Below are 15195 nucleotides of genomic sequence, written 5' to 3'. Positions count from 1 at the left end.
CACGGCAGCTAGTGAAGTGAGACAGGAATACAAAGGGCAAAGCTGCTGCACAGAAGTGAAAGCAGAGATCATTACCAGAAATGACTGAGAAAAATCAGGAGAGGTGAGGAATGTGCTTTTCACCATTGGATCCTGGGGGACAAGGCCTGCTTAAAGCACTGAGTTTAGAGGCTTCAGCTTGCAGTAAAGCTCTGTTGAACATTCGCTCGCTGCAGAGGCACTGCATGACTTCAGCACTGGCTGATGAGCAGCACTTAATGAGGCTCTGCAACAAGCTGCATTAATGAAATCTCATGGCACACATTTGCACGGTACCTGCCAAAAACAATTATGCCTTCCCAGCACTGTTTGCCCTTCTCTCTTCCTTCAGCAGAAAATGAATCTTCAAATGAACGGCCTTTAAAGAAACATTCCTCACCGAAACACAAGAGATGTTGCCCACAACACCAGCTTCAGGTGCATCAACCATTCCTCTCCATTTTGTATCATCTGCAGTCTTAATTAGGATGCGCTCTGTCCCATCATCCGGGTCGTTAACGAAGATGTTAAACAGCGTTGGCCCCCTACAGCCATGGTCAAAGCGAAGGCTTTAGACTCGGCCCTCTTTATTGAGACTTGTCAGAGGGAAACTTCCCTCCAGCTCCCACTCCCGGGGATGTATTTCATTCTGTGCTGTAGCCTGACAAATCACTTTTGCTGTGTGTGCAACAGAAGTTTGCAAGAGAAATGACATCTCCACAAAAGAGCTGTAGACATGTGGCTAAACAAATTAGCGACGTTAGGGCACACAGACTAACCAAATGCAACAAACCATGAAAGACCCAAGCTATTTACTACCCAGTAATGCATAAACAGTTAGTTAATTTTTGTACGAAAATAAAGAACACCAGGAAGGGTACAAAGATTAAAGCAGGCTGGAAAATATGTGGGTTTGTTTTGATGGAAACTTTATGGCTTGCTCCAGTGCAGAATCAGGTGTGGAAATGACTTCATTGCAATTATAAAGTTACATTAAGAGACTAAGTAATAATCAAGAAAAGAATCTGCATTCCTTGTTTTATTAGACAAAAATGCTAATCTGGTTTCAATTATTTAGTAGCTTGATACAACTTCAGCCCATTGGCCACGCTGATAAGATCAGACAGCAAATAAATAGAGAATGGTGAATGGAAATAATAGGAATCACAGTTCCACCACTGTTTTTCAGGATACATTTCAGGGTATTTCCCGTACATTCCAGCACATCTTACAGTATGAATCGAAAGCAGAATAACCACCCATTCCAGTGTTTAACTGAAAAATACACACCTCTCTGCAACAGTGCAACAGGACAAGGTTTGCCTCCTTCCTTAGCACAGAGCCTGCATGTCAGTGCAACAAAGCAGTTTTCGCAGTCTTTTCTTTGGCTAACATCTAGTTCTTAACTGTTTAATGAATATCAGTAACTCTACCTAAAGACACTATCAAGACCAAAAGAATACTTAACCCTTTAACGCTAACAAAGATGGGCGTGCTAGTGCAAGAAGTGCAAGATGAAACAAAACAGAGTAGACAGGCTATTGATGTTGGCATTAGGGTTCCCAAAGAGCTGAGTCAATAGAAGTGGCAGGCAAAGTGAAAACTGTTAGAGCAGGCCGTGAAGGAACGGAGAAAACTCTGCTCCCACCAAACAGGAATAAACTGAAGGGCTTCACCCTCTTCCCAGCAAAGTCCTCAGAGGAAGAAAAGAGAAATGTACGCTACAGAAACTGATTCAGTGAAAAAAGAATTTGTATGAGCAGACAAGACTGATTTAGTTTCTTTTTTAAAGTCACGATTCCTTGCTCTGACAGCTGTCCAACACACCCTGGGGGTCTCACCAGAGAGGGAGAGGAAAAAAGTCACAGAAAAGACAGGAAGAAAAGTTTTTAGCACCTCTGAGATCAGGGCAACATATTGTAAAGCAACATAGCTAGAACTCCTGAAGCTCAGTATTTTAAGCTCCAGTCAGAAATCAGTGCATGCATGGGAGAAATGAACAGTATCAAGTCGACTCTGACACTGTAAATCCTGGTTGAGAGAATCACCTGGGGAAGAAGCCCACCCCATCAGCAGCGCAACAAACCTGGTGCAACTCTACCCAGTTACATCAAACCTACACCCCTTCGTGTACCTTTTACACGAGCTTCTGACAGACGTATCATTTGTGAAAATCAATTAACCGTAAAAGAGGAGTTTGTCAAAAGCACACACAGGAAGATTAGCTTCTTATAACGATGTACAAGTGACTGCAAATTATAGCTTCGATTTTTAAGTGACTACCTATTTCACAGGCTTAAAGATTAAAGAAAGTGCTGAAAAATTTAATACCTTCAGATTAACGGCTGCATGTAAGATCAGGGAGGCACAGAAATCTGGGTTATTTCTTGTGTTTTACCTGTGTTCTTATGGCTTTACAGCAAACCGTACATTTGGCTAAAGCATCGACCTGCAGTTTTTCCATCTGTGTGCCAACCACAATATGTAAAAACACATTCCTGACATTGCTCGATATGCAACGCACAACTGCTGCTCATGGCCCAGACCTCTGTCATCCCAGAGTCCACCTCAGGAGCTGCTCCTCTCAGGCTTTTGTCTCACAGCTCATGGGAGTTTGCGTGAGGCTCCGGAAGCTTGTCAATATCACAGTTCTTAATCAGCTGAAAGAGAAACTCGACCTGTTTCTCGTAATTCTCAACCGAGATTCTCTCATTCAACCCATGGATCCTGGTAGAAAGAGAAGAACATTTTTCATTGCAGTGTGCATTTGTGACCCACCTGCATACATCCAGCATCCTACTTACCTGTAAATAAATAAATGCACAGCATAAAAATGCAGCAATATATGACAAATACTGCTACTGCTATGTCTGTTCCTCAGGCTAATCAAAATAACTTACTGATTTTAAGGCTCAGAGCACAAAAACTAAGCTAGGGGTATACATGGAAAAAGAAAAAAACATTATTTCAAGTCTCTGTCCAGCTCTTGGCCCTTTATGTCACGGTCCTGTACAGCTACCAAAGCACTCCAGTAACATCTGCACCTCAATAAAATGAGGACTCTCTTACATAGTAAGCAAAGAAACAAAGCCTTGCACGTTGGTGTTCTTTGTTACCTCTTTACCCCAGGAAACTCAATTTCTAACTTTAAAGAGCAAACAAATTCATGGTGCCATGTGTCCAAACATAGGGATAAATCTCTCACACCACATAAAAGATCCAGTCAGCCTCACTGCATCGCCACGCTACGCAGTGGGACACCTGAATGAGGCCTTGTTCACATCTGAAGTAAAGAAGAGTGAGGGCTAACACTCTCCCAGTGTAATTATCATCCCCTATTCGTGCAGCACCCAAGCATGCAGGAAACGAGCGGCCTTACAGAAGGCGCGGCAACAACAACACCATGCCAAGGTATACAAGGCTGGGTTTCCTTCTGCCTAACGCATATCGATTTTCTCTTTCACTAGTCCCCACCCCTAACAGCTGCCCACATGCAGAAAGAATACAGTACCTGGGAAGATCATCTGACTGCAAGATCAGTGGGTTAAATCGATAAATGGCATTTGTGACGTTAGTGAAATGCCTGCTGTCCGTGTTTCCGATACACGTGCCTGGAAAACAAACCTCAGGTTTACTGGGCATGAGAGCAGCAACTCGATGACACACACTTTTCCCAGGAGAAAGGAAAGGCATCTGACAACTGTTCTATTTGACCCCTAGCTACACCAAAAGCAAAATCACCAACAAGTTTATTGGGACACCCTGGAAGAACGTTCTCTCCTTTATGAACAGGAGGAGCTGAGCATGCGATTCAATCATGCTCAGAGCAGCTATGATACTCAGCCTCCATGGAAGTTTAAGCTTCAAACTGCAGCCCAACAAACAGTACAGAAATAGGAAGGAGCCGCGAGCAAGGGAAGGGGCTGGGATCATAAGGAATAATACAGGAAGGCAGGAATGGCTTTGCCAGCTAAGAAAACAATAAAAGAAGAGCTAAAGAAAGACGACCTCCTACTTTCCCTCACAATTCCTTTCTTCTCTGAAGAGATTCCTTTGTATCTGCAGAGAGTTAAATTCAAGGCTCATTGTTTCTGTCAGTTTCCTGTTTGCTTTTTTACTTCCACTACTAAAAAAACAACATAAAACACTAAAACATAAAGAGGGAACTGAGTAAAGGAGGAAAAAACAACTGTTTCCAGCAGTTAACAGCTGGGGTGGAGAAATACACAGCAAATGGAAACAAGGCAATATTGGGGGGTGGGGGCAGAGAAAAGCAGGGCGGAAGCTGGAGAGGAAACAATAATCATCATGTGCTTGCTGTTACCTGGAACTACACTGTCAACATTTGGGAAAGTGTCCAGAATGGTTCTTTGAAAAACATGGACTCCAAACGTCTGGTCATCCCACGGACTGATGGGAAGCGGGTCAAAGGCCTCTACTACATCAATCTTCACTCTGTCATCAGCAACAGTGTTTCTAACTATCTCTAGCACCTAGGGTAGACCACAGAGATTAACAATAATAAAAAAAAAGAAATGAGAGAGCACCCCTTCTAAATATCAGCATGAGTTCCACCTTGCAGAAAATATTTGTCTATGAACTGCCAACTTTGGCTCCAAATACAGATGCATAATTAGAACTGAAACTGTGTGCCAGTCTCTGTTCTTTTTCAGTGGATGGCTGATACTTCATCTAATACTTTTGGTCCAGTGGAATCAGACGCACATCACTGTCTCAAGGTGCTCCTAAACTGCTCCAGCCCTGAATGGCATGTTGTCAACCTGCCCAACTTGGTAGCTGGGTCACCTAAGTAAACACAATCCAGAAAAAGCTTCCAGAGAAGAGAAACTTTCAAAGGTTTCCAAAGGAAAGACATTGTTTACTGATAACGTATCACAGCTATACTTGGCTGGACAGGCACACCATTCCTACTGAAGTGTTCAAGACCCCCATATTCTCACAGATCCCAGGCCTTCAGTTTAGTTCCATTCCATAATCACAACCGTGCTCTTTGGCACAAGAAAATGTCTGAAATCTACTCAATGTAACTGCAAGGCACAATTCCAAGTGTGGTCTGCCTCTTGCTCTGTGCCACAGTCAGAAGACACTTGGTATCTATAGAGCGTTTCTAAGAAGGTTGTTCTGAATAAACTCTATTGCACTTGGAAACAAAAAAGTAAGTTATCCTAGATGAGAGGAAAAACCTAAATAATTGTGCAGGCAGTAACTACCTCAGTGGCCTTCTCTGCAGAGTGGATCCGGAAGTTCGCAGTTGCTTTTGCAGAAGATGGGATGACATTTGGCTAGGGAAAAAAAATACCAAAACATAAAAGAAAGTTAAAAACTGGTTAAAATGCCAACTGCAAACTCAGAAACTGCTCAAACCACTCGAGGCCCCATAGATCGATGCATCACTGTTGCCATTAACATAACTGTGACACGTTCCTGTACTCAATATTCAAATACTGCACATCTCATTTATAATGCAGATAACTACAAAAAGCAATATTCCTTGATTCAACAAAAATGAAGTTAACTGTTATGTAGAAGCCTTCCTCTTGAGATGAGACACCTCCCTTCAGAAACCTTATATTGAGAAATTTTAGGAACTTTTTGAAACAATATTTTTAGTTTATTGTTCCATTACTTTTCCAAGCCTGACACACCTAAGTCATTTTAGTATGTTACTAAGGACACACAACTCTTCTTTTCGACAGAACGAATATTTATACTTTTGTCAAATTGTAAAGGTATGATCTTTAAAATAAATAAATAAACCAGGGTGTTACTTCTCTCCCAGCCACTTAGTGTCACTCTTCAGCCACTGTATCATTGCTTTGAGCAACAGATTTATTCAGGGACACATCAAACAGCCTGTTTATTTTCCGGGGTTATAGTATTTTTGGACAGCTACACCTCTTTCTCAGGGCAAGATCTGGCTCTATCAGCCAGAACTTGTTTTCTCTCAGTCCAAGGTGCATGCTAACCCTACTCAAATGATGGTAAGCCTGACCTATGCTCACAAAAGCAAGACCCCATGTAGGCTAGGGAAGTGTTTACAACTGTGACGGTTTCAGCTACTGCCAACAGTACTTTGTTTACATTTTAGGATGGACAAAAACCATATAAATTTAATAGTGGTTTACAGAAGTCTCTCTGTGACAGATGTCAGATACTGCAGAAACTACAAAAAAAATAAAAATGAAGCTACCTTGATTCCTGCGTTAAACATTGTGACTGCTGTAGTAGTTCGAATCAAGGCATTGGTGGAAGGTTTCCAGGCAAGAACTCTTACAAAAAGAAAAGAACCATTTTTCAAAGACATTTAATTTCTACACAACATAAGCACCACAGTTACGCAGGCAATAAGGCCTACTCTCAATTATCGAATTGGTTATTAACTGTAAAGCACTGACTTTGTCTATACCATGAAATGATGTAACTGTTTTCCTGGGAAGACCAGAAATAGCTGCTGGTCTTTCATCTTTTAAGGGTGAGACTACGGGAATATTCAGCAAGGATACGTTTTCTTACCTGCTGACAATAGGTGAAAACAGCCATAGATTGCTCATGACGATGTTGAGAGGAAAATTGAACTAAATGGAAGAAACAAAACCAGAAATCAGTAAATTTCTGGTTTTCAAGAAGACAACACAATCATTTTGCTATGGCTGAAACAAAGCCAACAGGAACAACTCTCTTTACGGGAGAAATGCCAGCGTAAGTCTTCTCCTTTCCAAGAATTACATAACTATGCTCTAAGTTCATATGGGTTACTCTTCACTTATTAATAGGAAAATCTGGGAACGAAATTATAGTTCTTTCCTCACCTCTGATGCAAGGTGCTCCATAGTCATGAGTTCTGGCCCATGGCCAAACAGATTGCGCATAGGATTTTGCTCCAGTCTACGGCAAAGCAGATCGACATTTGAAATTTAGAAAACCTTTGGCTGTTATTGCTCCAGAAGGCTGAGGGGAGTTTGATTTCTGAAACGCATCCATGTACTTGAGATGTAACCACACATTCCTCTCCTGGCAAGTACATCTGCGAGTACAGCTCCACTATAGATTTCTGAGCATTCCAGTCACACGTAAAGATTTTCGTTCATGATCAGCTGAAAAAATGTAAAAGCCTGACTCTTATAAAGAATACATGGAGATCTAGAAAAAAATGACACCGAATTCTGTTATACCTGTACATACAAGACTTTTCTGAAATATATATTTACTAGCCAGTTTGGTATCTACAGAGACACATAATGAGAAGATTTAGTCAGCTTCAGGATGCAACATTCTGACACTACATCATATTCATTGGCTTGGATAATTACCAGCTAGAGGCAGCAGGTATATGCAAGAATAAATTCCAGAGAAATTCTACAACCCAAACAAAGTGATCTGCACAGTTACAGAGTAAATTAGGACAGACATCAAGATGTAGCAATTGCCTTAGTTTTAAAGGCTCGAGAGATACTAGGCGCAGCTGAAGTGAAAAGGTACTCCAGACATTTGGCAGTTGTCCCTTTGCTGGGGATTGCATTTCTGCTCTTCAAAGTGAGCTACAAACTTCAGTTTCAAATACACAAGGGGAATTTGTAAAATACTCTAAACACAAATATTACAAAAGCAAGTCAAGTATCAGTGCCTTAGGAACCCGCCTGACTGTCTGCTGTTAGATGACAGGGAAGCTCTCACCTGGACATTGCTGCTGCAAGAATGCCAATACTCGTCTCCTTAGGAGGAAATGATGAATGTCCTGGCTCTTTATCCACAGTGAAGTTCAGTGTTATTGAACCCTTTTCAGTGATAGCAATTCTGATCAATGATAAATAAATGCATGGTTAATGCAACTCCAAATACACATGCACAGACTACAGGTAAAAGCAAACTAGTCTGCATATTTTTTAGTGTCATATGAAACACTGTAGAAGCAGCCACAAATTCTTAAGTCTTTACACATTTGGAGGTCTGATGTCTTGGCTTCTTCTCCGGCAGACTCTACAGCATATAACTAACACGCTTGCACCAGCTAAGTAGAACATTCTGCTTTTCTCAGCACAGCTGTGGTGGACAGCAAGCAAACTGGAGGTCCTTTGACTGCTGTAGTTCAGGCAACACCAACACTACCACATGCCTTGAAAACATTTTGGTGACATTAGAGAGGTCATTTCTCACAAATTAATTCTTCAAAATGGATCGCTTTCATCATCATGAATGTTGTTCTCTTTTACTTACAGAGCTACTGGCTTCTTCACTCCTGCAATGATGCCTTCTAGGATGGCACTCCCCTCATCCAGTAAGAAGGAAAGTTTCACTCCCCTAGCTTCCAACAGAGCTGCAATCTTCATTGCTCCCTTCCGACCAAACACCTGTGAGAATCCAGTCAGGGGAAATGGCCAGGTTAAGCCACACCACTGGGAAGAATACTGGAAAACATCTTGCTGTTGACAGTGACCAGTGCTATAATGCAAAGAATGCAGGAAAACTCCTAATGAGCAGTTCTAGAGCAATCTGTCAATAAGATTCTTACTAGCAAACTTCATTGGAGATTGCTAATGGATTTCTATCCACACTGAGGAACTCTCTCATTCACTAGTCACTTAATGTTGCTTTGAATCCTATTTGCTCTTGGACACAATGGTATCCCACAGCTATAAATTCCACAGATTATTTAGAGATACTTGTAATTTTAAAGAGATTCTTGTTTTAATTATTGACAATTTTTTGTCTTCATATCATGACAATGAATAAATGAAGCATCCTCATCTGTCTCTTTGTACCATTTACTAGCAGGTACACCCACAACAAAAACTGAGTATTTTTCTTAGCTCTTCCTGATCATTTAGAACAACCAAGTAAATCTTGGGCCAGCTTGCCATGACTTAAATGCATTCCAAAATGCAACTCCTGCTCACCTTCCATGTCTGCAACAGAAAAGAACTTGAAGTAACACTCCACTGTGTTCTTTGCTCATTACCAAATCCTCTGTCAATGTCACTTAAAGCCAAACAATCAATATGTAACTACAAGCATGTGCCTGACAGTATCTATCCGCATAACAAAGAAAACCAGGAACGACTTTACAAGTGAACAAGGTTTAAAAAATAAGCCTTGTTATGTACATGACCAATGCAAACAAGCAGTTATTTAGATGAAATGAAAGAAAATACCTCTTCATCATGTCCAATGCCAACATAGAAAGATCTGCGGGGTCTGTAATTTCTTCTCAGCAAAAATTCTAGAGCTTGCAGAATACCCTGCAGAAAAACAAACAAAAAAAAACAACAACCACTGAGTATTTTACTATTCTCTGGTGTTAGTAGGAGAATAAATGCAAAAGAATGTAACGTAACAGAAAAGAAATATGATGCATTCCCAGCCCTTAAGGAGACTCTGTCCCGTTCACAATTGAGCATTTATTTCCACAACTCCTACTGGTGATATTCATATTCTCAAATAACGCTTAAGACAGTGTGCTACACAGTGTCAGCGTGCATACACAACATACAGTACGGGCTTGTTCTTGCTCCTCACAAAGTCAGTGGCAAACTGCACAGGAAGCATGACAGAGTTATAATTATCCAGGGAGCTCACTGTTCCTTTAAGCTCTCTATCCTACACAGCCTAGCGCTGACTTGAGCTACCAATTCCATTCATTTTAATGAGCAGCATGTTTCGTACAAAAAGTACCAATGCAGAAACGGAAGAATGAGAAACTTACCCTGACGAATAAGAAATTAAATCTACCATTTGCAGGATTTTTCTATTTCATCTGTTTTTTTCAACTCAACCTACAGATATTTTTTTTACATTTTAGAAGGGTATATATATATATACTTTACCTTTATCTTGCCAGCAACCATTTTGCCTTGTTCATTGAAATTGTTGATTTTTATTGCCCATTTGCAGGGTTACTTGTGCCGTTCACAGTGGAAGGGAGTATGAAAACAAAACTTTAAGTTGCAAGGCCTTGAAATTGATAATTAAACAACTTGAAGGAACTTTCTAGCAGTATGACATCATAACAAGCAGCCAAAGTATCTGTGAAGCTCATTTGCTAAACATCTGATTTAATTCTGTTTTATTCAATAATAAAAGATCACCCCATCTCTAAAAAAAAGTGGGAGGAAATGATAAATTCCTAAGCCCTGCAGTTAACAGCCTGCATTTAAAGAACGGCAAGAGAGACAGTACGGTAAATCTCAAGAAAACAGATTCCTCCAATCTGCCTTTTTCAGGCCTTTTCTCCCTCTGAAATGACATTACCACGATGACGTACTATGGCAGAGTTTTTGTTATCCAGTGTTCCTCGTCCATAGATGAAACCTTCATGCTCTGCAGCTGAGAAAGGAGGGAAATCCCAGCCCTCGGGGGGAGCAGGCACAACATCCATGTGTGCGAGCAGCATGTACGGCAGCATTTCAGGGTTAGAACCCTGCACAGTAAAGAGATGGCTGTATTCCCCAACGATTTCATGTCGAATGAACTTTGATGAAAACACGGCCGGGAAGACTGTTAAGAAAAATAAATAAATAAATAAATAAATAAACACACGAAAAAGAAAAATTAGCAATAATTTCCAATTTTATCACCATGTAGTCCACATAGTAGTTATCCATTTAGCCTCAATGACCACAACAAACTTGTTTCAGGAAGCAGGCACACAGCTTCGCTTTCACACTTCTAACAATCTATCTAAGCTCATACTGAAGACCTTCCTAAGCAAAACCAGGAACCGTTGTTCACCAGTGCTGCAGCTGTTTTGCAGCAATGATGACACTGAAAAAAAATAGGCTGAAAAAGGGGTAGCCTTCCTCTTACTTATGTATTTTTAATGGCAAAGCCATTTAATCATCTCAAGGACCAAAAAAACAACATTGAAAGACATCTGAACCTTCTCTGTTCTAGCTTTGGCGACTGCTGCACCCAACCACACTGCTGCAGAGGTGACCTACACATGCCATTTTGCCAGTCCCTTCCTGAGGAGAAAAACAAAATAAAAATCTGCTCCACTATATTTATTCAAGAACCACACATATTCTCTTTGATTTCATCACTAAAACAAAGAATTTCATTGCTAAGAATGAAAGTTTAGTACCTTCCTGAATGTACCTCCCAAACTCTGCCATGGCGGTTGCATTTAAGTCGTCTGGAGACACAGAAACAGTTGGGATTTTAACAGCACCTTCAAGGAAATAGAAAATAGAAATCATTTGACACTGAAATCAGTCAAGCAATACTTGAATTGCATTTCAAAAGGAAAAGCAATATTTACATTCCGGAGCATTTCTGAGGCTTTAAATATTAGTTCATAGGGTAGTAAGGGTTACCACTATCAAAAAGACTGATGTACTTCAGCTGAGCTGTGGGCATGCTGCACACGGGTATTTCCCTTCAGTTCCAGCCAAGGTATTTGCGTAGATACTTTATTCTCTAAAGTGAAAAACACTTTAGTTTTTCATCCCAGAGGGCTGAATGGTATTATTAGGAATGCTACTGTCCAGAAGCAGCTGTATTTTGTAAGGTGAACTGATCCCGCAGTCATAAATTACCCTGGCAGCTAAAGAAGTAGGTTAGTTGGGAGCTGAAGATTCATTTTCCATAGCAAGTCAGGTGGTGATGTCAAGATTGTTACAGCGCCTTCTTTCACGCTGCTCTAACCCCTTGTGATATATAAACGGAAAAGTCTTCTGGTGCTCTGACTAGCCTGCTCTCTCATTTAACCAGGGCCAGACAAGGCTGCTCTCCAGCACCAAGTCCCTGTCCTACAAAACGCAGCCGTAACTTTGTCCCAGTCACAGCTGCCTTTCGTAAGAGTATCTGCCAAGGGTGGTTACAGATTCTTTTCAAGGCGGTGTTACTCAAGAAGCAGAACAAAAATAATATCCCTCTTGTACTCTTGTGTTTCTTGATTAAAAAAAAAGTAAACAGAATTTGCTAGGCAATAGATCTTCCAAATCAATAACACACCAGGTTGACAGGACCCAACCCCTATTTGAGCAGCCAATGACTACCCCCTTCACGCCAGATTGCAGCTTTCTGCAGAATGGCCAGCTAAATATCCCCAAACTCTTCTGCAGAAGGCAGCGTGGTGGGGAGAACAAATACACCGTGACGTTACAGATGGGCTGCGTGCCGGGAAGGGGTGTGCGAGATCTGAACCATAAATAAATAAATAATAGAGACTATAATTAAAAAGTAAAAGAAGAGACTGATTTTTCCAGCGGACAAGGAGACGTCTAGCAACTGCCACCACGGGGTGCCTGGAGCAGGCACGAGGGGGAAGTGTGAGAAATAAAGTTGTGTTTTTGCAATAGAAGGTGTTTTTTGCAGTGCAAATTTCCACTAACCTTGCATGTTCGAAAGTGATTGTGCAGGCATGGCAGGGGCAGGGCTGTGGGGAGGATGTTAAACAGACGAGGGGGAGGTCCCACTGTCCCAAAATAAGGAGGAAAACTAAGAAAAACAGGACAAGCAGTGCGAAATCAGTAAAAACAAAAACCATGGGCCCTCTAGCCACAAAAGAAGAAGGAAAAAAAAAGGAAAAGGAGAAGTTAATGGTTGATCAAATAGAATTGTACATATATGGTATAGGAATAAGCATCAAGTAGGTTGTGAAGCTGCAGTACTGAGCCAACGAGGCACCAGGGGAGGACTCAAGCACCGGGCAATTGGGAATACAAGCTTATGATCTACTTTTGCTTTTTATTCGCCACTGCAATCGCGAATAAAACAGCTCCGCAAAGACCCCGCCTGAGAAAACTGCTGAGGCACTTCTCACAGAAGCGCTGCAGGAAACCACCACGGTGACAGAAAGCTGGCGTTAGAAGGGCCAGCAGGCGGCCCGAGCACGGGCACTGCTTCCCCCCGGCCCCGGGCCGAGCTCGGGACACCGGGGAGCGGCAGCACCGCCACCCCCTGCCCCGGGCCGGGCCGCGGGGGGCAGCCGGGAGCCGCCGGGGCCCCCTCACCTCGCAGCGCCTCCTTCAGCTCCAGCCGCTCGCCCGCGCTGAAGGCGGCGGGGCCGCTGCCTCCACGCCGCGCCCACAGCCGGGGGAGCGCCGGGGAGGGCCGGAGGTGGGCGCGGAGCAGGACGGCGGCCGCCAGCACCAGCACGGCCCCGCACAGCCCCAGCCCCGCGGCCCACGCCGCCGCCCGCCGCCGCCTCCTCCACCCAGAGCCGCCGCCACCGCCGCCCGCCATTACCGGCGGACTGCGGCCCTGCCGCCGCCCGCCTCGCTGAGGGGAGGATGGGCGTGGCCGCGGGCCAATCGGCACGCTCCGGCCCCAGAGGGTGGCCAATGGGAGGGGTTGTCCCGCCCCAAGCCTGCCGCGAGGTGGCTTGGGAGTTGTAGTTCTGCGCCGCAGGGCGTGTGGCATGGCGGCGGGTGGGGTGGGGTGTCTGAGTCTTTCTTCCTTCGGTGAAACGTGGTATTTTTTTGTGGTGAGGGGATGTTTCGGAGCTGTGGCTAAGGGTGTCTGCTGCTCGCTGGGTGCTGAGGGCACGCTGCAGCAAACAATGGGGGGTGTCTCCTCACCCAGCCTTGGGCAGTGCCAGGAGGCTGCTCCCAAAAAGGCAGGCGTTTGGGGAAAAAAAAGTGTGATTTGAGGAGTAACTCTCACCGAGGGACAGGCCCACTCCTGACAGAGTTTCAAGCCACCTGGTTTCAAAACCACCACAACCAGCTCCAGCAACATGGCCCTGGATTTAGCAATTCTTGTCTTCAGAAGTTTTTCCCTGATGTTCAGACCCATCTCATTGCAGCAGTGTAAACGCATTACGTCTCACCTGGTTTCACCAAGAACATTTGTTCCACCCTTCTGTACAATGGTCTTGTACTGAATATAAAGATTTATCCCATCTTTCCATGGCATAAGCATTCCTGAAGGGTTAAACGCCAGCTGGAAGCTGCCACGGAAAGCCTGTGCTCAAATAGCAGAAGAAGCAAGTGATTGTTCACACATTCTTTATTATCAAAAAAAGAACAAAACCAATATTAAATTAAATAAATTACAAACATTTTGAGCTGGTTATACATCATGCATTTATCAGGTAAGGCTTCAGAGCCGTTACACATAAACATAACTGTTATTTTAAGAGCAGTAAAGGGACACTGGAAATTAAAATTTTCTACCCCAGCATAAATTTGAGTTTCCCTAATTCTTTTGTCCAGGCACATAGAAATGAAGACTTGGAGCTGGCTACATTGTGCCTCCAGGAATATCATCTGTCCTCTGATGTTGGATTTATTGCCAGAACTGGCCCATGGCTACAGAAATGAGGTATCATTCTTCCTGGGCCATCACAATTGCAAAGCGTGTAGTCAGTGCTGCTACTTGCAAGCCATCTCTCTTGACATTCCACCCATTACGCTTGCAAGAACTTCAGAAAATACAATCTGTTTTTATACATGGTCTGTTGCTCTGAGGCTTCCTGGGTTAGGTCTGGCAGGCCCTGAGAAATCGGTCTCCTATTACTAACCCTGAATGAGGAACGGGAAATTGGAATTTTTCCTCATGTAAAGCAATGCTACCTCAGAGATACAGAAATATTGATTACTTACTGTGGAATAACTTCTTCCATTGCATCAATTTCTTTGTTGCCTTTTTTAAATGAACAGATAAAAGAAACGCTCAGGCAGTAGCAAAAAGACCTTAAGTAGTCACCCTCAGAGATAGTTTAAGATAATTCAGCTCTTGATTTTAACTTGTACAACAAAACACAGTTCTGGAAGAATCACTGCTGTCTCAGATCAAAATAAGTACTATTAGTAGGTGGTTTTTTCTTTTGGGAAACTAACTTTCTTTGGTTTTATTACTCTCCTGCACCACATAATCAGAAACTGAGGTAGAGAAATGGTGACTTATTTAATGAGGTGTTACATAAAACCAAACCGGCAGGGTTCTGATGCTATTACCTGTAATGGTTGTCTAGCTATGATGGTTCATGAAGCTCTATTTTCCTTAAAAATGGGACATTTGGGAGCTGTAGGGAAGCTCCACTTTCTCTCCCCAGAAAGCTTTCCAGCAATGTGTTAATGAATCAGCTCAATAATGTATATGTACTTTATTTGTACATTAAAGCTTGTTAAAATTTTTAATATATTTGAGTAATAAAATAGAAATAACCTTTAAAAATATAATTTACTTTCATTATTGAGGCCACTCTTTATTTTT

General features: G+C 42.6%; 1 protein-coding gene across 2 annotated transcripts; it reads right to left on the bottom strand.

Moving 5' to 3' along the window:
* Nucleotides 1–1024: 1024 nt before the first annotated feature.
* On the bottom strand, nt 1025–13256 carry PM20D1 (peptidase M20 domain containing 1). Of its 2 annotated transcripts, none has more exons than XM_035561641.2 (13): nt 12990–13256; nt 11117–11203; nt 10298–10530; nt 9189–9275; nt 8254–8387; nt 7714–7833; nt 6849–6924; nt 6553–6614; nt 6230–6308; nt 5250–5321; nt 4343–4511; nt 3530–3629; nt 1025–2745 (listed from the first exon to the last, which is right to left on the bottom strand). In XM_035561641.2, exons 1-13 carry the CDS (start codon nt 13219–13221, stop codon nt 2616–2618), a joined length of 1581 nt encoding a protein of 526 aa, XP_035417534.1. In that variant the 5' UTR covers nt 13222–13256; the 3' UTR covers nt 1025–2615. The 2 variants fall into 2 exon arrangements, with proteins under 2 accessions (XP_035417534.1, XP_050571216.1); XM_050715259.1 differs by lacking the exon at nt 12990–13256 and adding an exon at nt 12369–12390.
* Nucleotides 13257–15195: the final 1939 nt, after the last annotated feature.

Source organism: Cygnus atratus, chromosome 24 (assembly GCF_013377495.2).
Source record: "Cygnus atratus isolate AKBS03 ecotype Queensland, Australia chromosome 24, CAtr_DNAZoo_HiC_assembly, whole genome shotgun sequence".
NCBI lineage: Eukaryota > Metazoa > Chordata > Aves > Anseriformes > Anatidae > Cygnus > Cygnus atratus.
Note: the sequence above shows the minus strand (reverse complement) of the source record. Positions and strands in the feature narration are given on the sequence as shown.